Source organism: Chanos chanos, chromosome 1 (genome assembly GCF_902362185.1).
Source record: "Chanos chanos chromosome 1, fChaCha1.1, whole genome shotgun sequence".
In the NCBI taxonomy this organism is placed as follows: Eukaryota; Metazoa; Chordata; class Actinopteri; order Gonorynchiformes; family Chanidae; genus Chanos; species Chanos chanos.
In genome coordinates this window covers 26,465,790-26,489,389 of record NC_044495.1, presented here as the reverse complement: position 1 = coordinate 26,489,389, position 23,600 = coordinate 26,465,790, and the positions used below count along the sequence as shown (strand labels likewise).

The following is a 23,600-nucleotide window of genomic DNA, read 5'->3' as shown; positions in this document are numbered from 1 at the left end:
GTTTTGTTTTTTTTTTTGTCAGATAAAGGTAGTGTGAATACAAGAGTTCTATAACTAAATTAAACTGATAAATTACCCTAAAGTTAGCACTTTGCAATAGCCCTAGCATTTTTTCAGATAATTGTCCTCTAAATTGCGTATAAGTCAGCCGCCGACTGACAAATCCTTAACATTTTTATGCCCATTGAAACGTTGATTAACCATACACTTGGCAAAGAATACTCATAAGATAACTCCATATGACCAGTCCACAAAACTCACCTGCTCTGCCTGTAGTCTACTTGGTCTCTCAGGTGAACAGTCTATGGGAATGGTGAACTCCCAACGGCAAACTCGATTAGTCACACGCAAACTGGTTCAGTGCTCGTGCTCAGCCCACTCACACGAACAAGTTTCGCCGATCTATTACGAAGATCGACGAACATAAACGAAGGTTCCACGATCTAGTAGGAGCTGTTTAATAGACAAAAGAATTGTTGCAGCGCAAATAAGGCCTGTTTCCAGTTCTTGTCTTAAAACGACTTTATATTTTAATATTCATGCATCAGTGAGGCAGGCAGACTGATTTACTCTGCGAGGTAAAATGGTATAAAAAGTATAATGTCGAATAGGAAGCCATTTTTCTAAATATTATGCATTTTACCTGAAGTTGTTTACAGTGCTACTCGTTCACTGAGGTGGAAATTCAGGTTTTCATTAGAACAGACATAATGTTGATGTGAACGCTGAATGTTCCCACGCACATCCCGTGGACCTCTAGAGAGTTTCAGGATGAGTCATTTCTGCTGTGTCCTTTCTCTGTTGCAAGAACATCGATGAAAAAAGACATTACACTATTTTCGTGATAAAAGAAAAATATTGATTCCTTATGGAGTCTAAGTTTAATTAGCAAAATGAGAGACTCTCATGATATGGTCAAACAAAAATACTTGAGTGAATACATAAAAAGATGCAGAATGGTATGATATGAGATGAAACCCATTTTCCAGAATAACAATACTGATCTGATTTTGGTTTGCCAAATCATTGCTCATTGTTTTACAGTGTACTTTTTTTTTGCTGTGCTCAAACTTTTTTTGCTATCTCTCTTAGGAGTGATTTAAACTAATTCAGTCTTAGATTTTAATGAGTTCTTGTTCACATGAGGAATGTGCAGTCATGGTTCTCTCCAGCAATATTGTAACTCAGTTTGACAGCTTGTGCCATTTAATCTGTCTGCTCATTGCTACTCTGCTAACATGTGCAGCTATGCTTCCTCCCAGCTGACATATTAGTGTTACTGTTTTGGCACTCCCGGCCATCCTCACTTTTACAGAAAACTGTAACTTGCAATTTCATATAATGCAGAAATAATGACAGAGTAGTGATTTCCTCTTTAGTACTCCCTCAAAGGTGTAGTATAGGTCCAGAAAAATAAAGGCTGACATTTTTTGTATTATTCCTCACACTGATTTTTCATAAGCTCCTTAGAGATTCAACTCTGCAACATCCAGCTGAAACATGCATACAGCATACAAATACCATTAGCTCTCTGGTTCACCATAAACACATGCTGTGTAGGTTAATGGGCATCTTTTTTAAAGAAAGCCAAATCAAAAGCAAGCAGTCATCACTCAGTGCTGTCAATCTCACTAAAACGTCTCCCTCTCAACTTAATCCCATTTAGCATTCCAGTGATGCTTTTCTAAAGAAAGAGATGAGTAGGAACTCCCTCTTTTGAAATGTAAATTTAGTTTGTAGACCAGTCTCTTCATAGGACCTATAAAAATGAGAAAGATGAGTTTGTTGTGATGACTTACCCATGTCATAACATTTTGACAGTGTTCCAGTTTGGGCAAAATTTAAAAGAGGTGAAAAAAGAGAGTGGTCAGTTAACTATACAAAGCTTTGTTTGCTTTCATCACTTCATTTGTCATACAGCTCTAGTGTAACTATAAATGGAAACCATTCCCCTAAATGAAGTCACAAGTAGACATAGCTATGAAACTAAGTGGTACACAATGTGTCCTTACATGGAGCATGTATGAGCTTTCACTGAAGAATTTAAAGAGGTGATCTCAGTAACAGATATAGTCAGGTTGAAATTATTGCATGCTCTGATAACTGCTATATTGACAAACCTACTGTTCAAAGAATGACTACAGCCTCATTTTCAGATTAATGACAGTAATGTCTCGGGATTAGGACAAAGAGACATGTTGGTAAAACCATGCATGGTAATGACATGCAAGAAAAAATGGGCTTAAACTGCTGCTGCAGAGGCCTTTCATCAGGGACAAGAATTAGAATGAGAGTGGTGTACTGTGAGTGTTTTTGGCCTGAAGAAGGAAGGAAGCAAAGGAAAGAAACAAACTCAGAGCATGGTAAGAGAAATTTCCTCCCATAGAGCTGAACGAAAACAGGCCTACAAGAAAGAGTGAAACAGAAAATTGAGACCTTCATGGGTGAAAGAGGGATTTCTTACTTTCAGCTCAACAAGTTAAAACACTTTGTTCCAAAGATTATAGGACAGATCTTATTTAAAACTGCTTGGATTGACTTTTTTGTTCAAGGTGTTTTTAAACATAAATTTGAAAAAAAAAAATTAAAAATGCCTCTTCTGGAGGACGTAACTGTCCCCGACACGAACATTATGAATATAAAGCTTTCAGTGTGGGCTCCACTGAGGCTTTAGTCTACACGAGACACTCTGACATATTGCAGAGTAGGTTTGACTGTTTACCACTAAATGGAGGTTAGCATATTAAGCCTACATTATGCCTTGTAAACTTTTTTGTTGTTTTTGTTTTAATTTGTAAAGCCTAATACAGTCCATAGTGCTGCATAGCCACCTTGAAACCCACTGCACACACACACTCAGACCATGGCAGGAGTATATCCATGCCTCTCTCCTTCAACGGCTGACCATACCCTTACCATCTGCATGGTGCCATCTGTTGCACTGGGTGAGTGGTGCTTGAAAAAATGGGTCAGCTGACCTGTTTTCTGTGTTGCCCTTGTTCCAAGCAATCAAAACAGTACATTTCTTTGTTCTCTGATTGGGAAATACATAGATTTATTCTGCACTCCTGAGCACCCTGTATGTTCTTTTTCTTTTTTTTTTTTTAAACAATTCATACACCTGTCCTTTGGCTTGCGACTGAGAGAGTCTGGAGCATCCAAAATAGGGACCTTTATTTTTCTAAACTGTGATCATTTAAAACGTCACTTACTGCAATAAGAGGAGAAATTAAAGGAATGTTGGAAAATCACCATCACTGAATGCTTCTGTTTATTCAAAGGACTTCAATTAAGCAACTGGTCCTGATCCAAACAGGGTCCACTGTAAACAATAACAATCAACTACTTCAACAACCCAATCCACAGACATTTAGGAAAATAACAAAGGGTCCCACATTTTTGAGTGGGCTTTTCACCATCAAGCATGTTTGATTGGAGGAGAAATGATTTGGCTGTGCAGCTATTAGCAGGCACTCTGCAATTTCAGCAGTCAAACACTGACATGAGAAGGGATGATTAAGACACAGTGCTGGAAAAAATAACATTTTGGGAAAAGGATCGTTGATGTGCAGGAAAGGCCTGCAGGAGATAAAGCCCTTGCTCTGGAAGGTTTCAGCCCAAAAAGGCACATCATCCCTGTTCTGTGCTGTTGAGTGGAAACACAGAGACACCAAATCATAATCTGTTCTAGTGAGACTGGGCCAAGAAATTCCACTGTGCCCTCCATTGCATAGAAGTTTTTTGTTTTTTTTTAAGGACATGGTGTCTTCTTGTCAAGACAGCAAACTGTGATTTGGTTCGGGTTCAAGGGTATTAAGTCAGTTGGGCAATAAATCTTCAGTAGCCCCAGGATTTGCTCTTCTTGCTGTGTTTCAGAACAGTTTGTGGTGAGATCAGTGAAGGAATGCTGATCTGCATCTTTTGCCCCTGAAATACCATCTACCTTCACAGAAACAAAGCAAACATTCCCATGCTCATATTAGTGTGTGAATATGGATTCTCAATGCAACATGTTTATCTGTGTGTATTGATGAACATTTATATTTATATGGTGTTCAACTCATGGCATATGGATGCCCTCTTCAGGTACATATTCTTAAATAAATGTAGATAGAAATGTATTTAACCCAGCCAGCTTTCACAATGGACAGTTTATTTCCCTTTTCTTTTTAACTGGGACACTATCCTGCTGATATTTTTCTTTTGTTTTGGTCAAGCTCCTGATTATGTCAATCTGCTCTGAGGTGCTGTAAGTCTGAAGGAACGGGGAGGGGGGGGGGGGGGCAGGCGGAAGGGCATTAAAACAAGACTTGTGCAAGAGGAAAATGGAAAAGTACAACTCTTGTTGCATGACTCTCTGCAATTATAGCCCATAACTTATCCTCTTAGAATTGTTTGAGCTTTGTGTTCTTGAACAGCACAAATCAGTGCTCCCTGCCCTCTGCCAGATTCATTTGTCAAAGATAGAAAGTTCTAGAGAATTGGCAGAGACCCTTAATGTGTCACAAAAGTGCCACTGATAGACATATATGCAGACATGGACAAGTTTGTTGGTACCCTTTCACAAAAAAATTAAGAACCCACAATTTTCTCTGAAATAACTTGAAACTGACAAAAGTCATTGGCATCCATCATTGTTTATTCCATATTTAATAAAAATCAGACTTTGCTTTTGATTCAACAGAATTTTTTAAATAAGAAAACAAACGAAAATGGCATGGGCAAAAATGATGGGACCCTTTACCTAATATTTTTTTTTGTACAACCCTTAGAGGTCATCGCTGCAAACAAGCGATTTCTGTAGCTCTCAATGAGACTTCTGCACCCGTCAACAGGTGGTTTGGGCCATTCTTTCTGAGCAGACTGCTCCAGCTGTCTCAGGCTTGAAGGGTGCCTTCTCCAGACTGCATGTATCAGCTCTGTCCATAGATGTTCGATAGGATTCAGATCAGGGCTCATAGAAGGCCACTTTAGAATAGTCCAATGTTTTGTTCTTAACCACTTTTGGGTGCTTTTAGCTGCGTGTTTTGGGTCAATATCCTGATGAAGGACCCATGACATGCAATTGAGACAGAGCTTTCTGACACCGGGCAATATGTTTTGCTCCAGAATGCCTTGATAGTCTTGAGATTTCCTTGCGCCCTACTCAGATTCAAGACACTCTCTGCCAGACACAGTACAGCAGCCCCAAAACAGAACAGCCTCCTCCATGTTTCACAGCAGGTATGGTGTTCTGTTCTCAGAAAGCTTCATTTTATCGTCTGTGAACATAGAGCTGATGTGACGTGCCAAAAAGCTCCAGTTTTGTCTCATCTGTCCAAAGGACAGTCTCCCAGAAGCATCGTGGCTTGTCAATATGCATTTTAGCAAATCCCAGTCTGGCTTTTTTAATGTTCTTCTTTCAACAGTGGAGTCCTCCCGGGTCTTCCTCCATTGAGTCCACTGTCACTGAGAAAGTGACGGATGGTGCGATCAGACACTGATGTACCTTGACCTTGGAGTTCAGCTTGCATCTCTTTGGAAATTTTCCTTTGGCTCTTTGTCTTAGTCTGGCCCATTCACACTATCCTTCTGTTCAACCTGGGGTCGATTTTGCTCTTGTGGCTGCAGTCCCATGAACCTTAAACGTCTTAATAATATTTGCAACTGTAGTCACAGGAACATCAAGCTGCTTGGAGATGGTCTTATCGCCTTTACTTTCAGCATGATTGTCTATCATTTTCTTTCTGATCTCCTCAGACAACTCTCTCCTTTGCTTTCTCTGGTCCATGTTCAGTGTGGTGTACACAATGATACCAAACAGCAGAGTGATTACTTTTCTCTATAAATAATTGGATTATAATAATCTTTAATCTAGGGGTACCAACAAATCTGTCCAGGGCACTCTAGAATATATTTGTAGAATAAAAAATAATTTCTCTCTTTTCACATTTTCTTTACTTTACTCTATGACATACTAAAGGCATGCAGGTACACATGCAATTATTGCTTTTAATCATCAGTTTTCAGAAGGAATGAAGCCTTGTTTCAATGAGCTGTAAGGGTACCAACAAATTTGTCCACATCTGTGTGTGTGTGTTTATACACACACACACACACACACACACACACATATATATATATATAAAATAACAAACAATAATAATAATAAACATAACATGTAACACACAGGCATTAGAATAGTTATTTGAGACGCTTGAGGAGGAAATGGAGGCAATCATTTAATAGAGTCCCTTGTACAGACAAAGGCACTTGTGTAAGTTTTCACAAATGAGAGTAAGTGCCTCTAAAAAACTGTTAACACGTTAAGGAAAAAAATCTCAGCATTTAAAGGAAATATGTCTGCCACCTAGTGGCTGCATTTAGCAAATATAGGTCAAGTCGCAAACGTGCCACCTGTAAAACTTCCATGATATTCACAAAAAGAAACAAAAACAGTTAAGTCAAGAGACAGGATAAACAAAGGTTTTACAATGTACAACTTTATTTTTAATTAACTCTTCAGTGGTTGGTAGTCACAGCACAGCTTGCATGTATGAAGCCACACGCCTATTTTACAAGATGATAGGAAATTTAAAAAGGAGGATGGAGAAGAGTCAAAAAAAAAAAAAAAATCTAAACCAAAGAAAAAAGACAGCCAACAGTCCAACTACAGCGACTTTTTTTTCTTTACTACAGTAATTCTCAAAGGCCACTGAAATGCATAAAATGTGTTTCCGATGCATGGATTTCACATGACATGGTCTAAACCAGACGACAAGACTCCTCACATGGCATTTGACAGTGCATGTAGACATTGTAAAACGGACTGGGTTAGCGATACCTAGGACTCTCTTTTTTTTTAGTGACAACACCTTGGCTAATACTACAGCTTAAAAAAAAATGAAAAGAAAAAGAACAGCACTCTTCCAAAGATATTGAATATATTGTGTGAAATGTAGTGAAGCAATTATATTATTCTTATCTCACAATTACAGTGAACACTTTAAAAACAAAAAAGAATGCACTGAACACGGGCAGCAGAGGCTCTAATGTAATTCAATGTCTTTTTTGACTATAAAAGAAGAAGGAAAATAATTAAAACACACTTTTTTTTCCTCCTCTGGAGTTTGTATATTGCCATAGTAACAGACGGGAACCATAAACGCATGCCATGTGCTGGTCTCAAACAATACATACAGGTATATACAGCATCACTCAGTACCTGCTAAAACAAAGTGAGGAATACAGATTATAAACCAACAACTACACTACAAACTTAAAGAAAAAAAGGGTATAGAGGGAGGGGAGGGTGGGGGAAGGAAAGCAAAGGAATCAGTACTGGGGGTGGAAAATGACTGAAACTTTTCTACTTAGTGATGGACTCTGCATTAAAGCATTTTTATAAGAAATAAATGCATATTGCACATACAGCGAAAGCTTAGATTCCACCAAGTCCACCTTATTCTGTAAAGCATGAATTTTATTCCCTCCTAGAGGAGCACAACAGGGGACCAAAATAGAGGGGGTGGTGTTGGGTGGGGTTTGTGTGCATGTGTTGAGTGTGCGTGCACAGGAGAGGGGCGGGGGGGGGGGGGGGGGGGGGGGGGGGGGGGGGGAGATAGGGGTGTGCATGTGTGTACCAACACTGGGGAATGCCAAGAAGTCTTCTGCTGAGAGACAGCGCCTCTGAGAAGAGTGGGATTTCTTGCACAAAAGGAGGAAAGGATTGAGCAGGAAGAGGGAGATCTGCACATTGCATACGTCTACGCAGGTAGCACAATAAGAGGAAACAAAATCTAATAAAACCAAAAAAGTGCGGGAGAGAGAGAGAGAGCGAGAGAAAGAGAAAGAGAGCCTGTGGCACAAATAAAAATCAGGTGTCGAGTAACTTCTTCTGTGACAGCCGAAAGATTGATGCAAGTGTTTTTATGTACAACTAAGGCTTTACTGGTTAAATAGGTTTTCGAGGCTTCCCTGCCCACAATGCTTACATGCCATTCGCATCACTATCGCTTAGCTTTGCTTTTGTAAACTCAGTGGTTCTGTCTGGACAGCAGCTGCAAGTTGCAGTGGTGAAACAAAGGGGGAATGAGTGGATGAGGTGAGCGCTGTGACAGGGGAGAGAACAGAGAAAGGGCTGGCAGTTGGGGGAGAAGGAGCCTTCTTGTCACTGATGTATGTTGCAATTAACATCTAAATGTGCAATACCATTAGTCGCTGCCATGGGGTGGGTAGAGAGAAGGGAGTCGGAGGAGTAAGTGAGGAAAGGGAGAAGGAAAAGGAGCGGAGGGGGTCTGTTCTATTTGGAAAGCTTGCTAATGACTCGGATCAGCGCTCCGTTCTCATCCTTAAGTCTCTGGTTGTCTGCTTTCAAGTCTGGTAGCGTCTGAAAAAGAAACAGGGGAAAGGGGGGGGACAAAGAGACGGAGGGGAAGATTAGAAAAGTCAAGTAAAACAACATTTATGAAACTTCATCAACCCAGCACCAGAGGGTTGTTAACTATACCTTACACCCTTTTTTTTTTTTTTTTGATCAACCACAAAGCTAACCTTCTCTGACATGTTCTCCCAAACACATCAACCACCCCTCCCAGCATTTCCTCCCCAACCACACACACACACACACACACACACACACACACACACACACACACACACACACAAATGTCCAGCGAGCGAGCACACTGCAGTCCAAAACCTCCGCCAAACAGCCATGCATACCAAGAGCTGCTACTCCACAGCAGCTAGAGGAATAGGACTATCGCTACTGTAATCCCATCAGAACAAACAGAGTTTTTGTTTGTCAAAAGATAGTACAAAATAGCAGTCCTGAAAAATCAGAAGAGAGTCAAACCATCTGTTGTGCATAAGCATCTCAGTAGATGGCTTTTCAACTATTTCGTTGGTCAAGGGGAAATGAGAGTTTACAGTGAAGTCAGCACTCTGGTAACAAACCGAGTGCACTAAATGAAATGGAGTGATCCTTGAGTTTGAATTAGAACAATCACTTTTAAAGGCCATGCCGCTAAGATGTCAAATTCTTGAGCAAAATAGGAGTTCAGCTGGGTAAAGTGCAAAAATTGAATAAATCCACAAACCCTCTAAAGGACACTGCAAAAGAATTTGGGAATATCTGTTATGGCACAGGCTGTAATAGTGTGCAATCCTAAACTCTGAAAACAGGCAGTCTGAAACCTGCCCTTAACAGAAAGATTACTTTTGTCAATAAAACACTAATAGAATAATCATATTGCTCCATGCCAGCTTGTTCCCAGTTGGAAAATGTCTAGTATCTGCTCTTGGTGGTTATAGACTGGAAAAAACAATAAATCCAGTTCATAAAAACACTCATTAAAAAGGGGGTTCACAAAACTTGCTAGAGTACATAATTTCAAACTGAGTTAGTAGTATCTGGTGTTCACTGTTTAGGAAACATCACACATGGTGGACGAATTATACAAATGTAAGCCCTGATTACTAAGGGATTTAAGTATATAAAAATGAGATTAACGCTACTATATTTTTACACATATTTTTCTTGAAGCCATGCAATAGGAGTATTGTCTCAGGCTAAACATACATAGCAGGACCGTATCCACTACAGGAGTAAAATGGATGCTGGGCCACAATAAGGAGGGAGGTTCATAATTTGACCAAGAAAAAAGTCTGTTTATTGTCACGAAAGGACAGTCAGCCACATCATGCAAAGAAGCCAGAACCATCCAAACATAACCGCACTCAATGAAAAAGGCTTCAGAACACACCAGAGACTAGGGTTAAAACAAAATAAGAACTTTAAAACAGTACAATTAATCACTAAGAATTAACAGAAATATTGTAGTAAATGTAATGTTACATTGTATTGTGCATAATTAGTAGCGGAAGAACACTTTTTCCATAATAATCAATGAACTTCCCCTTGATGGCACAATACAGCATGTTATGTACTCCATCACGTTATCCAAGAATGTATATGGTAATAACCCTGTAGACATACTATGCAAAAGACAATACGCAAGCACATCTTTTAAGTTACTTCTTAGTAATAACTGTACTGTAAAAGGGGGGAAAGTGAAAAAAAAAAAAAACCCTCCCATACAAGAAAACCAGGATAGTTTCAGGGAGGTGGAGTCTCCAGTGAGAGAAGCAACTGACGGGGGGCTGGCACCTGCCTTTCTATGGGCGTGGGCGGAGCACAAATGGAGCATGAGGAGGGTGAAGAGGGGGTGTGGGTGGGGTTGGGAAGGGGCGAGCCTACAGGTCAGCAGCGGGCAGCTGGCTGCAGGCCTGCGAGAGCTTGGCGACCACGCGGGCCAGCGCCCTGTTCTCCGCCTGCAGCCGCTCGTTATGCTGCCTCAGAGCTTGAACCTGCTTTACCTGGTGGAGGTTCTGCAGGAAAACCACAACACAGAGACAGAGGAAGAGGGAGAGGGGGGATTGAGAGTGAGAGAGAACACGAGAGACAGCAAGCAAGAGAAAGAGACAGAGAGAGAGAGAGAGACAGAGAGAGAGAGAAAGGGAGAGAAAAGGAGAAGGACAGGTAAAGAAGGAAATAAGCATAGTTGCCAGACACACAGGAGATTTAATGGAGCCATAACATGAAGAATTTAAAAAGAGAGAAAAAACAAAGAAGACAGGAGAGAAATAGGCAGTTAAGAAATGGGACACAGTAGAGCTCTAGGAGTGGCCAGGGCTTTGAGCTGATGGCAATCAATCACAAAAATTAAACTAAGAGAGATATTACAATTAAGTTAGACAGGATCCGGGGAAATATCTGTCTGGTAATCAAAAACGGCTGGGAAGAAAACAGTACTAGCTGATTCAGACATAATGTACTTTGTTTTTTATCTTTTTAGAAAGCACATATTTCATGATGAAACAATACATTCAGTGGCAGAAAACGTTTCAAATAGCCTACAAGTTGACAAACAGGTTCAAAAGAAAAATTCTCTGGCCCAAAAGAAAGTGCTCCAACACACATCAGATCCTGTTAGACTGAGGGTGAGGCCAAAGCTGTATGCACAGACTATAGATCTATAGCAGAGACACTATCTCAGATCCAATCAGGGTGGCCATCTTTGTCCCAAAGACAAAGGAGGACATGGAGAAACAGACACTTGAAGACAACTGAATGAAGAACTACACAGGATGAAGTGTAAAACTTGCACTAACACAGGAACTAAGGTAATGAGACTTTACATTTACGCAATGTGCTTTCATGAGCCTTGTGTTTAAGAGCTGCTGCTGCTGTATGAACAATACTATTAAACAGAGATTTAAGAAATGCTGTTTAAAAAAAAAATCTATGTTCTACAGACATAAAACAAATTCAAATCTCAAGACATACTCCCATTCTCTCTCTCATACACACACAATTTTGAGTTGGTTTTACCTTGAGTTCCTCCTCCATTTCAGAGATTTTCCTTTCTAGAGCTCTTCTTTCCTATAGGCACAGAAAAGCAGGTCAGAGCTGAGCTGTCACATATAAAGGCTAAAAGAAAGAGAAGATATTTCACAAAGGCCTCAACCACTGCATCCACTGCCCTGTGTTTGTGTCAAACCAGCGTTGACACAAACACATGCAGGGCCCAAATGATGTGGACGCAGCTTATGGTGCAGGACAGCTGGAAGTCACGAGTGAATGGTGTACAAAGAATTGCAACACACGCTGACAGGTGAAGCAAGTCGAAGCCAGAAAAATCAGAGAAACCTGGCATTTTAATAAATGTTGTAAGATGTTTAGGCAGGAGGCTAGGAGAGTATGTGAATCACTGGTTGGTTTGACTGGGGAATTAATCAAATGACAAATGTCTAACAGTAAAGGGTTATGGGATTGGGGGGGGTCAAAGTGTTGGGAAGGGATTACAATCCAGTGTCATTTGTACACACAGATCCCATACTGTGCAGGAACGAATGTACTGGCCTTGGGAATATAATATGGATTGCATGTGAAGAATCTTATGTGAAGGAGCAAGAGTTTTTTCAGAGAAATTTGAAGCAATTTGAAGACAACTATTATCATAACCCAAACTGCTTCATACTCTACAAAGCAGCATTATAGAGACATTAAGACAAAGTAGGTACATAAATATTTGAGAACAATAAAAAGTGCAGGAAATGTGACTCGAAACTGGCAAAGTGAGTGAGCCTCTGATACTAAACCAGCACATGCAGAACTAAGAACATGTCAATTCAAGCTATACTTCATCTTTCATTTTACTTTCTCAGTGTCTCTCCATCATTCGCATTCAAACAAACAAACAAACAAACAAAAAAAAAACAAAAACAAAAGAACACAGAGGTTGTAACTATGAATAGTCCCAAGAGGTGACCACACACTGTCTGTAAGGCTCAAAACACACACACACACACAAAAGTGACAGAAGGTGTTTGTGATTGGGTTGTGGGGGTCTCCCACACTGTATAGATGGGCACGTGAAACAACAGCCAGCAGCAGAGCCAATGTACTAGAGAAACTCAGGGTAGACCATACCACCGGGCTGATATTGGGACCTGCTGGCAACCTTCAGACATAAACCAGTTGGCATTTGGTTATAATTTGGGCAGCTAAATGTAGTCAGCTTCCTCAAACAAAGACTTCAATGTTTTTATATAAACGTATGCATGCTGATTAATTTGTTTCAATGATCTGTGCAACATCTGGAACATGTTTGAGTTAGGATATTACTTGTGACAATATATTTAAATGGGAAATATGGAGGATGTGTGTGACTGTGAGAACATTTCTATACCCTTTTCTCCATCTCCAGCTGTGACCGGTCAGCAAAGCGTTCCTGCCTCTGAAAAAACAAGCACAGTGCCGATCAGTTCCCAGCCTAACAGCAGCACTAAGTACAACTGCTTCAGAAAAGGCTCCACAGCAGACTAGAATGAACATGTTAAAATGAATGCCTGCCAAAAGACACCCCAAACCCCACCTGTGTGGCCTTCTCCAGCTGTAGCTTCAAGTCTGCAAGCTCTAGGTCTGTGTCACGTAACTGCGCCTTCAGCTTCTCATTTTCAGCTAAGATCTGCTCATAAAGCTAGCAAAGCAGAGAACATGTTCAGCTGAAGGAATGCAAGAAAAAAATCCATATAATCAGAAAACAGGCAATGCCATGGAGAGATGCTATAAGTCAGCTACTGATACAGATACTAAACTTATATATACTTGCAGTTTACTGTACCTTCTTATAGTCGGTGGTGTCGTCTCTTTCTAGACGAGAGTAAGGCCTGCGGCCCTCACCACGGCTACCCAGGTGCTCGTAGCGATCGATAGATGAAGTGCTAGTGGAGAGAGAGTCATTCCTGAAAAGAACAATGAACAGTCACCAATAGGATCTCATCACCACATAGATGTCAGTTGAGTTTGTCTGAGGCGGGGGTCAACAGCATTTGTAAAATAGGGTGAATTGGTTGAAAGGCCTGTAATTAAAAAACATACCTTGACAGTCGGTCACTCTGGAAAGGGAAATAGAGAGAGGGGGGTTATCTTTAATGCTTTTACCTGATGTTCAACAAAATCCCACATGACATTTCTAGAGCAGCTTAGTTTTCCTGGTGTCTAGACAACCAGCATGACTGGAATGTCATCAATTAGCACTGGAGGGAATCTGAATCTCTCTGCTGGACAGACTAATTTTTCAAGGCTAATTTTTCCAAAAAACAGAAGAGTATATGTAATAATTAAAGAAAAGTTTCGTCTTATGATGTTGTCACGAGTCAGTTAACGAGAACGGAAGAATCTGGACACATTTCAGCTCCGGAGTTGCTATTTGGTATCAGAAACAAAAACATCACCCATCATCCAAGAACACAGCTGCCCATTTAAGAGGAAATCTGGGCCATTTAATGTAATTTCTCCAAAAAAGACAAGAGGGATCTGACTGAACCCTCTCAACCCAAAGCTAGAGATTTTCCCCCTGCATTTTTGAACAGTTGCTATGCTCTCCAGGGCTTGAGGCCCAGAGCCTGATCCCCAGCCTCCCCCTGCTGACTCTCCTCCAGCATTAGTCTTCTGAGTGGGGTTAGAGGGCATGCCGGGCACAGGGGACAAGGCTGGAACTCTGTTTCACCTCGTTAATGTCATTTGACAGCTGTGTGATGGAAACTATGGGGTGGGATCCAGATCAGAGACAGTGCTCCAGCTCAAGCCTCTAATCACAACAGCTTTTCAGGATGTGGCTCAGGCTGTGCTGTAGCGCACTTCCTGGAGTAAAGGAGGAAGCTGATTGGCAAGGAGCAACCAGCAGCACTTGGCTTTATGTCAGCACATTCTCAAATACTCTTGAGCAGAAGTGGCAGTCTGGTGACACAAATTCTGTGCCATTCAATGACAAAAGCCGTATTTATTCAAGAGCGATTCGGAAGCATGATTTTTTGTGGCAAAACACACTTGCTTTCCCATAAGCACGACTTTATATGCTCCATTAATATCTGTACAAGGAAAATTCGAATATTCAGTCATTCATTGTATTCTGTTGGTCTAAAATGGTGGTTAAAGTCAAGTGAACAGGGGTTGTAATAACAGCTCAGAACAGCACTGTAAGCTCTGTTGTGTGTAATTTGCGAGTGCTGTGCTAGCCATGCGGGGATAATGGTCAGTTTCCGATTTTTGTTCTGATCCTGACCCACAACAATCTACAGTCCCAACGACAAAGCATTAGTCATTGCTACACTCAGCACTGCGGCCTGCTTGGTTTGATCTGCGTCCAGGAGTTTCCGCTTCCCATCCCACAAGGGCAGATGAGCCGAGACAATCAGACAAGCTTTATCTTTCACGGACATCGCAGAGCCACAAGGTTAGAACTTTGAGCAAGGTCAGCACTTCACAATAATGAATGTGACTATTGTAACAGTCCACAAATCACTGATAGCACCCAATACGAGTTTTACTGGACTGTCACAAATGGTAGAGAGAAGGAATGTGCCTTTCAGTTGTAAAGCCACATCAGAAAAAGGATAATCACAGGAAGATGGAAAAATAAAGGGAGCAATTAGCTCAAGTCCAACGACTGCAAAAGCCAGAGGAAGGAGGAGGGCGGGGTAAGTTTTTAAACAAAACAGGGATTCTCTAACTGCTTGTCCTTGACTATTAAAAAAAAAGGAGGAAGACTAAAGGTAATTCATGTTGACAGACGTAGACGTTCTAGGACAAAGAAAACCAGTGCTTACAAAAAGGTCTTCTTTAGGGACTAAACAGGATGGGATTTACAAACAATGTGTTTTCACAGCATCACAAATATTTTCCTGGTAGTATTATGGTCACAGTGAGTGCTGGCTTATGTTTGCTTGCAGTTTGACAGGGTAGTGAGAAGCACCATTAGACAACAGTTCCTTGAAAAACCTATTGTTAAACGACAACAACTTCATAATCATACATAAAGAGGTAAGACATCCTACAGCAGTTACGCACAATTGAACAGTAACAACATAAAATGGTTACCTGGGGCTCGCCTTTAGTACCGCCCTCCTCTGAATCAGACTGCTGTTCCGGATCATTTTCATCACTCTAAAATACACAAAAGGAATTATATTCTGCCCTAAACGAGCTCTACATCTGTGGCTTGTTACCAACCGCAGTAGTTTACTTAATTCAGTCAGTCATTTGCTCTGCTGGACAGTAAATCACAATCTAATATCAGGTGTACTGCAGTAAACCAGTTTGCTTCAAGGCCCATCTGCTGTTCTGAGTTTAGCCACAAATCGTAAGAACCAGCTCAGTTAAGCACTTGTTCCCTTCACTTCCTTTACTGTGCACTACAGTCTTTTCTATACATCCTCTCAGGTTTAAACAAGCACTCATATCTAGGGATAAAAATATCTATTTTACAAGATTTAGGGCGCATTAAAAGTACAGAAAAGGAAAACGTGTGATACACTAATGTGTTTGTGTGTGTGTGTGTGGACTGCTCTCACATCTTGGGTCCAGAAGGACACTCCAGTGGAGCGTCTCTTTTCACGGGGCCGCCGGCGATCCCGTATGGAGCGAGGCTGGGACTTGTCCTCCCCTTCTTTTTCTTCTTCCTTCTTATCTAATTCTGTTCAAAAAAGACACAACACAAATAAGTCATCTATCTACCTGATGTCTACTACTATATATTATGACCATGAATTCAGTTCTCTATTACTTCCAGAAGATTCCCTTCAAGACCTTTGTTTAAGACCTTGTTGATTACCCTTGTTACTCAATACCACTAGGAGAAGTTTGTAAGATTCACTGCTTGTGCTGCTTTTTCACTGCTTTTAAACTTAAATACACTTGTTGGTTTCAAGCGACTAGTGTGAGTTTCAGTCAAAACAGTCTGGGGCTTGGGGGAGTTTAATGTTCGGCTTTAAGAGATCATTGTTAGAACAGAGCCTTCACACTTTCTCAGAGACACTCCGGGGGGCGTACACTACTGCTAGAAGAGATCTCCACAAAAAATATTTCATTTGAGGCAACCAAATCCTTCTCTCTGCACGGTAATAATAAGTATGTGGTTCCCATGTGAATCCTCCCTGCAGCTACTCCGAATGGGTGGAATTCAGCTGAGCCTGTCCACGCTTGCCCTGCTGCTAAACTACAGCTAAACACTCAGGGGAATCTGCCATTGTGACATCAGAGTCATCCTCTCCTAAACAAATCAGCAAATGAAAACCACCAAGAAACACTCATGTCCTGACGTCTACATCTGGCACATATTAAATATGTATATACATGGGTATACTTGGGATGTGGTAACTATTTAGCTTGTTTACACCACATAAGGGGTTTGTGGATTCTGGAATGGAAAGCAGGTGGTGTATACCTTTCTCGGCGTCTCTGGAGGTGCGGCTGTAGGAGGAGGTGATGCCCGTCAGACTGTTGGGCCTGTTGAGGGAACTAGTGGAGTAGAGCGAGCTGCTGGAGGAGGGTGTAGTAGAAGCTGTTGTAGCAGAAGAGGTGGAAGAGGTTCGGTAGCGCTGCAAAGTCAGAAACACACAGGAGTTACACACGTCACAATCTGCCATTGACTTGTTCACAGGCTAAGGCCAAGAACACGGGCAAACAGAGAGTTCTGCAATACTGCACAGGTGCACTAGTCTGGCACCACAACACAGGGCAGAGGCTTTTCACCATAACATTTTTCCACACTTAGTGATGTTTTAATGTTAAAGATCAAAGATCAAACGTGACACAGTGTTGTGAAGTCTTAATACAGACTACTCACATCTTCAATGCTCCGGTATCGCGACCTGTAGTCGTCCTCCTTGGTCTCCGTCTCCTTTTTCTCCTCCTGCTGCTTCTCCTTGTCCTGTTTCTCCTTCTCCTCCTTATCGTCCTCTCGGGCTCGCGTTGGGCGACTGCGGCCAATGGTCTTCTCGGCCTCTTGGAGGTCTGTCAGAGTCACACCCTGCAGGAACCAACAACACAAATGTCTACATCGCTCTGGAGTTTGGGGTCAATTTCCGAAATAACACAATTCTGCTCTGAACAGAACAACAACAAACAAAGTGCATATTAAATTTAGAATTTTCAAAAAAGCTGTCAAATTGAACTGGCACTTGTAAACTTTAGGCTGTGGCACAATGGCGTTACAGAGATCTGTCCATTCTAGCATGGAGGCACAAACTTTATCTGCAGAAGGAAGTGGCCAGTTTCCTTCAACTTGTAAACACAAAACACAGAAAACCAGTGCTGCCACACTGCAGGAAACATAACAGAATTCTGTTGGTCTGTAATGGTCCTAATCAATTATATGTCAATCACATTCTGAACTACATCCATTATACTGAACAGACTTTTTTTTCCCCCCTCAATTCACAGTGACTTGAAGTGGGCCACATTAATGGACTCTTAACAGTAAAGGCACTAAATGTCACCCTAATTAAAGTTTTAACCATGTCATGATAAATTAAAGCAGGATGGTCCTCCAGTGCTGAATCCAGATAGTTGGCCAACTGAGAGATTTCTAGTGACGCCACATAATGAGTAGTGCCACTTGGCAGTCAATAGAGTTAGCAGTCAATTACTGGCAGTCAGTTTTATCAGTGCATCATCCAAAATCTAGTATAAATTAATGACTGCAAAAGGACCAACGTGCTTGGCACAAACAAATGCCTAAATTGCAACAACCAACAAAGAGGGTGTTTCTTCCTTTGAGTTTCCAAACAATAACAAAACAAGAGAAAATCAACCCTAAATGAAAAAAAAAAAAAATCTGCACCACAAAAATGACACCACAAGATTATGTAGTGTTCACATCATATCTGGTATGTCAGTGAGACAAAGGGAGATTTCCTGTGTGCTAATACAGAAAGCCATAACCCCTGAACCCCCTCCCTCCACCCATGTTACCATGTTACCCCCATGTCACAGCAAAACATACTCAAAATGCACACAGTTTTGTCAGAGCTGTGATAAAACATTGTTGGTGGACTAAATTGTGAAGATTATTTGGGTGTTTAAAACAAACACGTTACAAGGTTCCTTCTAAGCACTGATAACCATTTCCAGTCTAACAATGATAGCTGTAGGTGTTGTAACGGTAGCTGGAAAAGAATAACCCCAATCTCCTAATTTTGCGACATCACTGATCAGCTATATGGCATGCCCTCATCCCCTGTTTATAACGCTGAACATCTGCATGACTTGACTGCCAATATAGCAGGGCATATGGATTTGAGATTCCATGGCAACCTCCATCTCAACTGAAGAGGGGGCCAGTGACTTGCCTGAGTGGACCTCCTGGACTGCCGGGCCTGTCTGGACCGAGCTTTCCTCTGGGACTCCGATTCTTCATCCCGGACCGGGGTGAGGTATGACCTGTACCATTTTGAACACACACACACACACACACACACACACACACACACACCATTTTTAATTTGGTTCAGCTCAATCCATCAGTATGGCTACAACCATTGAGAGGAGCTGGTAGTTTGAAAATGGCAGTATATTTGTGTGACAGGGAATGCATATCTGTCCTAAAGTCAACATGTGACGGATTTAACTTGACTGCTTAATTACAAAGGCTCATTCGTCTCAGTGTGGATGCAGTCATGTTATGAGAGATTCCCCCTTATGGTCATAAACACACTGGAGTATGTTACACAGCTGCATACCAAAGCATACCAAGTAAAATAAACTTATTTCACCTATGTGAACTGTAAATAAGAGAGAATTTGGCAGTTCCTAAAAATATTAAACTTTTCTCTAGCCTACACAAAAATGTTAAGTCATTCTAGAACGAGTCATCACAGCGGCCTTGAGAAAATGTGCTTATTCTGAGCTTTGCCCTTATATGGAAATCTCTGTGAGGCAGACAGATGTTACAGCTCTCCTCTCAGCAGGTGGCTTATTTCAACACAGACTTTAATGGGAAGAACCCAATAGCACAGTGTCCGTAAGAGGCCAATCAGAAACCTTCACCTAGCCTCACATGTACAGGATTCACCCAATTTATTCAGTCACAAAGAACACACATCCTGCGGCATACTAGACTACACAAACATTTCTCCCAGACACTGCTGGTGGGTGTGTGTTTGCGTGTGTGTGTCTGACCTGCGTCTTTCCCTGCCATCTGAGCCAAGCACAGTTCCAGTGGTAGTGGACGTGGTAGTGGTGGTTGACGCAGTGTTTACGATTGTAGGGATGACTGCTGCAGACTCCTTCTCCTTGTCTTTCTCCGCACTCTCCTCTGACCAATACCTGTTTAAACATTCATTAAATTCTCAATGATTTCAATAATGCCAGTCAGTGTTAGGAACACCAGTCATCACTCACGGGTAATTTACCGTCAATAAGAAATATAGTGTTTTAACCTCTGTGTGACCAAATGTAATCAGGAGCTCAGGATCACAGTAAACAACTCGTAAAGCCAAATGCCTCAGGGGAAAAAAAATTGCCGACAGCAAGGCTACCCTTCGGCCCTGTCCTTTTCAACCAATCCAAATCAGTATGATTTTTCTGGCATGGGGCAGTTGTGTGGTACCTGCTGGTGAGGCTGGTGGAGCCAGTGCGAGCGGAGGAGCCTTGGCTGGAGAGCAGGCTGCGGTGACCCGTGGGTGAGGTAACAGACGAGGTGGTGGTGGTGGTAGAGGATGAGGTGGAGGAGCTCAGAGCATCATCATATCTCCTGCCAAAGGAACCACTGTGGACACACGGGACAGCAATGAGAAAAAGAGAGGGAAAAAAAACAAACAAAAAAAACAAACAAAGACTTAGAAGAGGAGAAAAGTGAAAATGGAAGAGGCAAAGCAACTAGAGAGAGAGGTGGAAAGACTGACAGAAGACCAAAGAAAAACAGCTTTCCTTTCACCACAGCTCGTAGTTACACATTTGTGATCTATGTAGAGCAACTTTTAAACTAGTTACAAATAGGCAGAAAGGGGGAAAAAAACGACAAAGTTGGAAAAAAAAGTATGAGGGAATGTTGATAAACCAGCTGTAATTTCCCAAACACATTTAAACAGCACCCCGCCCCCCCCCCTTCCCCAATCTGTGTCCAACTCCCAAACGGTTCATTCAGAGAGACAGAAGCGGACGGGGAGCAGAAGAGCACATGGAGAGGCCACTGTCAGTGTCAGTGATGAGCTTTGGCTACTGCCGGAGGTCCGGTACCTTCGGTGAATGCTGTAAGACTGGTAGTAGGATGAACGCCAGGGTTTAGTGTTACAGGTGTTAGGGTCCAGGCTGGAGGCTGATGAGGATTTGGCCGGCACGTCCCGCGTGCTGCTGCTCCGCCCTACCGCTAGTGTGTGGGACGTGCTGGCGTGCATGGCGAGTGAGAGAGGCGTGTTAGCCGGAGCACACACACACACAAACAAAGCACACACACACACACACACACACACAAATTGCACATAAAATTAAGCTTTGACGCACTTGTCCCTGTTTTAATGTTGGTGGCATTCTGGGATCATGAGAGTAAATAATCCAATTGGAAAGCATGTGCCACAAAGGCCAGTCCAATAGAGAGCTACAGAGAACTATAGTAACAGCTAACAGCACGCCAGACACCTACTAACAGGACAAGTGCTGTCATGCAAAGGTCTTGGTAGCAATGACACAAGCCCTGAGCTGATTAACGTTATAGACATGTGCATGCACATTCAAGTGGCAATAATACAAAACTAACGTCTACATGAGGGAGACATCTAGGCAAGACAGATTCTGTTTAGAAGCTCTACAAATGAGCTGTTAGTCTGTTATTTTGCAACTACTCCAGACAGTTATTGAGGTTATGAGATGACGGAGATTCACTGAGCACTAGAGCTCTGTATCCAGGGTATAGTCCTATGAGAAGAAACAAAAATATCGGTGCCCCGTTACAGGAGCGTTCAAAGCTAACCTGCGCTGATAGCTGGATGTTCTGTTCTGTGATGTGGTTCCTTCACTGTTCTTCAGTTCATCGTCCCAGCGCCTCCTGGTGTAGGAGCCACTACGTACCAGACTAGCAGCAGAATCCCTGAGAACCAGAATCTACAATAGTATCTCAAGGCTCCATACACACACACCAAGCTCATGTGTTAAAAAGCTTGGTAATTCCTTGAGAAACCTTTTCCAAGGGGGCAGGGAACTTTGAAAACAATGTCTTTTTTGGAAATATTCTAGAAACCCCTATCACATTTTGTTCAAACTCTGTAAAATGTTCCTACATCTTTTCATTTTTTTTCTTCTTTGCTGGGACAACATTCAGAAAATGTAGGAATGCAGCAATAGCTCACACAACATGCACAGTGATCTGAGCTTGTACCCTGTTGGTTCTGCAACACACAGCAGTGAGCAGCAGGAGGCGCTCTGCACAGACAGCTCTTTAAACCTCTCTTACACAAGTTCCCCTTTCTTCACCTGTTCTCTTTTTCATCGATATCTGACGTGCTGGCCAGTCTCCGTGGGACTGTGGGTGCAACATACGCCAGGCGGGTCTTCTCCTTCTCCTGCAAAGCGAAATCAGAGAAGGAAGCATTGATTTTGGCTTGTCTTGGAAACAATGAGAGCCCTCCAGTCCACATCAAAGGCTGGTGCACATGACCAAAAAAGGCTCATCTCTGACTAACCTAGCATTTCAGAGAAGCTGTGATATTCATGACCATGAGACACCAGCAAGGTCAACTGAAGGTAGACTACCTCCAGCTCATTAGGATATTCTTTTGTGCTACTTCCTTGAGACAGATGAGTACACCAAAGGAAATTACACTCAAATGGCACAACATTCTAAGACTATTCAGCCAGCTAAAGGACAGACCTTCTCTTTGTCCTTGTTGTCCAGGGATGAGGACAGGCGTGGGCTGGAGGCTGAACGCATCACTCCAGCAGTGTCCTTCTCCTTCTGGGTCTCCTTGGTGGCCGTGATCTCAGCCAGTGCCCCGTAGCTACCCGTCTTCCTCAAGCCCAGACGCCAGGATGCCGGAGACTCATCCTTTCTATCCTCCTCCTTCGGAGACACCTTCCCAGCCGATGTGGCCACCTGGGCAAAAGTGGCGAGCACACAGACATTTATATTTGTGACGGCAAAGAATCTGTCGTAGAAGGGGCCATTATGTGGTTATTTGTATTTGGAGGGGAGAAGGATAAAATCAGGTTAAATCTGAGAGGCAAAGCAGGATGTCTTCTAGAAAGGGGAGCGATGGGTCAATCCTGTACAGGCCTTCCACATGAACAGCTCTGATATGGAGGAAACATGGGGACATTGCCAATCCCACACAAGGTGTTTGGACATGGCCAATCCCAGACCACGCATTTACTTAGAGCTCATGATTATATTCTAAAACTCTTATCTATTCACTTCTGCATTAGACATTTAAGAGTTTCGTGTGATCACAAATACCGTAACATGATCCAAAGGATTCAGAATTCAATTTGTTAGATTTGACAAACAACTGGAAATGCATCCATCAGATCTATTAGGATTTAGAGAGGCACTGGTAAAGTTCCTCGTCCAAAATAACACCAGGCAGGACCTTTAACATAGAAAATACTATTAAACATTTAGGCAATAAAATGCTTAAAGCATTATGCTGTCACAGCACACTTATGCATGTTAACACACAGACAAAGACACGGTGAGTAGCGCACTGCCACAGGCGTGCGTCAGTGTGAGGAGAGGTTAGCATTGTTTTAGACCTGACAGTCATGGTTAGGCAAATGCTCCTGGGGTAACACAAGTAGTGGTTGGGGTCAAGAAACACAACTCTGGAACACAACAATGCCTCACCATAGCTTTTTTGGGCACAAGTGAAATGCCAGTTTTGCGCAAGCCTTGACGCCACAATGCAGGACAGCATGGCTCCGCCACAGGCATAAGGGGAGTAACATAATCAGACTAAAGCCATCCAAGACAAGAGCAATGATGAGAGGGCAGGAGAAAAGAAAGAGAGAGAGAAAAAGAAAGAAAGAGAAGAGAAGAGAGTGAATGAAAGAAATAGTGGCAGTAGAAAAGAGAACAGGCACTTCATGGGACAGAAGTGATAGAGAGATAGGCTAACTAAAGAAATGAATGCCTCACCACACCAAACAATGGGGCTAAGTTCTAAGACATTAATAGTGTTTTCCATTTTCAATGGAAGATTTCATGGAATGTCAAGGACACCAAGGTTGTCTTTAAATTTTAGCAGAACAGCATTCAAAGTTGAGAAGGTGTTCAAACTGAACG

At 42.1% G+C, this 23,600-nt stretch overlaps 2 protein-coding genes across 8 annotated transcripts in view; both read right to left on the bottom strand.

The window, feature by feature from the left end:
• The window catches only part of pawr (PRKC, apoptosis, WT1, regulator), a 47,010-nt gene extending 46,672 nt beyond the window's left edge, over positions 1–338 (bottom strand). Inside the window, exon 1 of the mRNA XM_030783402.1 lies at positions 262–338. The gene's annotated coding sequence lies outside the window, so the exon portion shown is untranslated. The remainder of the gene's footprint in view (positions 1–261) is intronic.
• Positions 339–7,605: 7,267 nt separating this feature from the next.
• Positions 7,606–23,600, bottom strand: part of ppp1r12a (protein phosphatase 1, regulatory subunit 12A) — a 47,393-nt gene continuing 31,398 nt past the window's right edge. For 2 of the 7 annotated variants that reach the window (XM_030774178.1, XM_030774187.1), the window contains exons 10-26: positions 22,194–22,415; positions 21,797–21,885; positions 21,297–21,413; positions 20,567–20,713; positions 19,938–20,096; positions 19,508–19,654; positions 18,679–18,769; positions 17,175–17,357; positions 16,773–16,926; positions 15,901–16,022; positions 15,428–15,493; positions 13,427–13,443; positions 13,170–13,290; positions 12,921–13,025; positions 12,735–12,782; positions 11,375–11,425; positions 7,606–8,368 (exon numbers count right to left, since the gene is read on the bottom strand). In XM_030774178.1, the coding sequence (XP_030630038.1) occupies positions 8,282–8,368; positions 11,375–11,425; positions 12,735–12,782; positions 12,921–13,025; positions 13,170–13,290; positions 13,427–13,443; positions 15,428–15,493; positions 15,901–16,022; positions 16,773–16,926; positions 17,175–17,357; positions 18,679–18,769; positions 19,508–19,654; positions 19,938–20,096; positions 20,567–20,713; positions 21,297–21,413; positions 21,797–21,885; positions 22,194–22,415 (1,926 nt within the window). In that variant the 3' untranslated portion in view covers positions 7,606–8,281. Of the gene's footprint in view, positions 8,369–11,374; positions 11,426–12,734; positions 12,783–12,920; positions 13,026–13,169; positions 13,291–13,414; positions 13,444–15,427; positions 15,494–15,900; positions 16,023–16,772; positions 16,937–17,174; positions 17,358–18,678; positions 18,770–19,507; positions 19,677–19,937; positions 20,097–20,566; positions 20,714–21,296; positions 21,414–21,796; positions 21,886–22,193; positions 22,416–23,600 lie in introns of all 7 variants that reach the window. The other 5 variants (XM_030774196.1, XM_030774202.1, XM_030774211.1 and 2 more) reach the window with 5 other exon arrangements.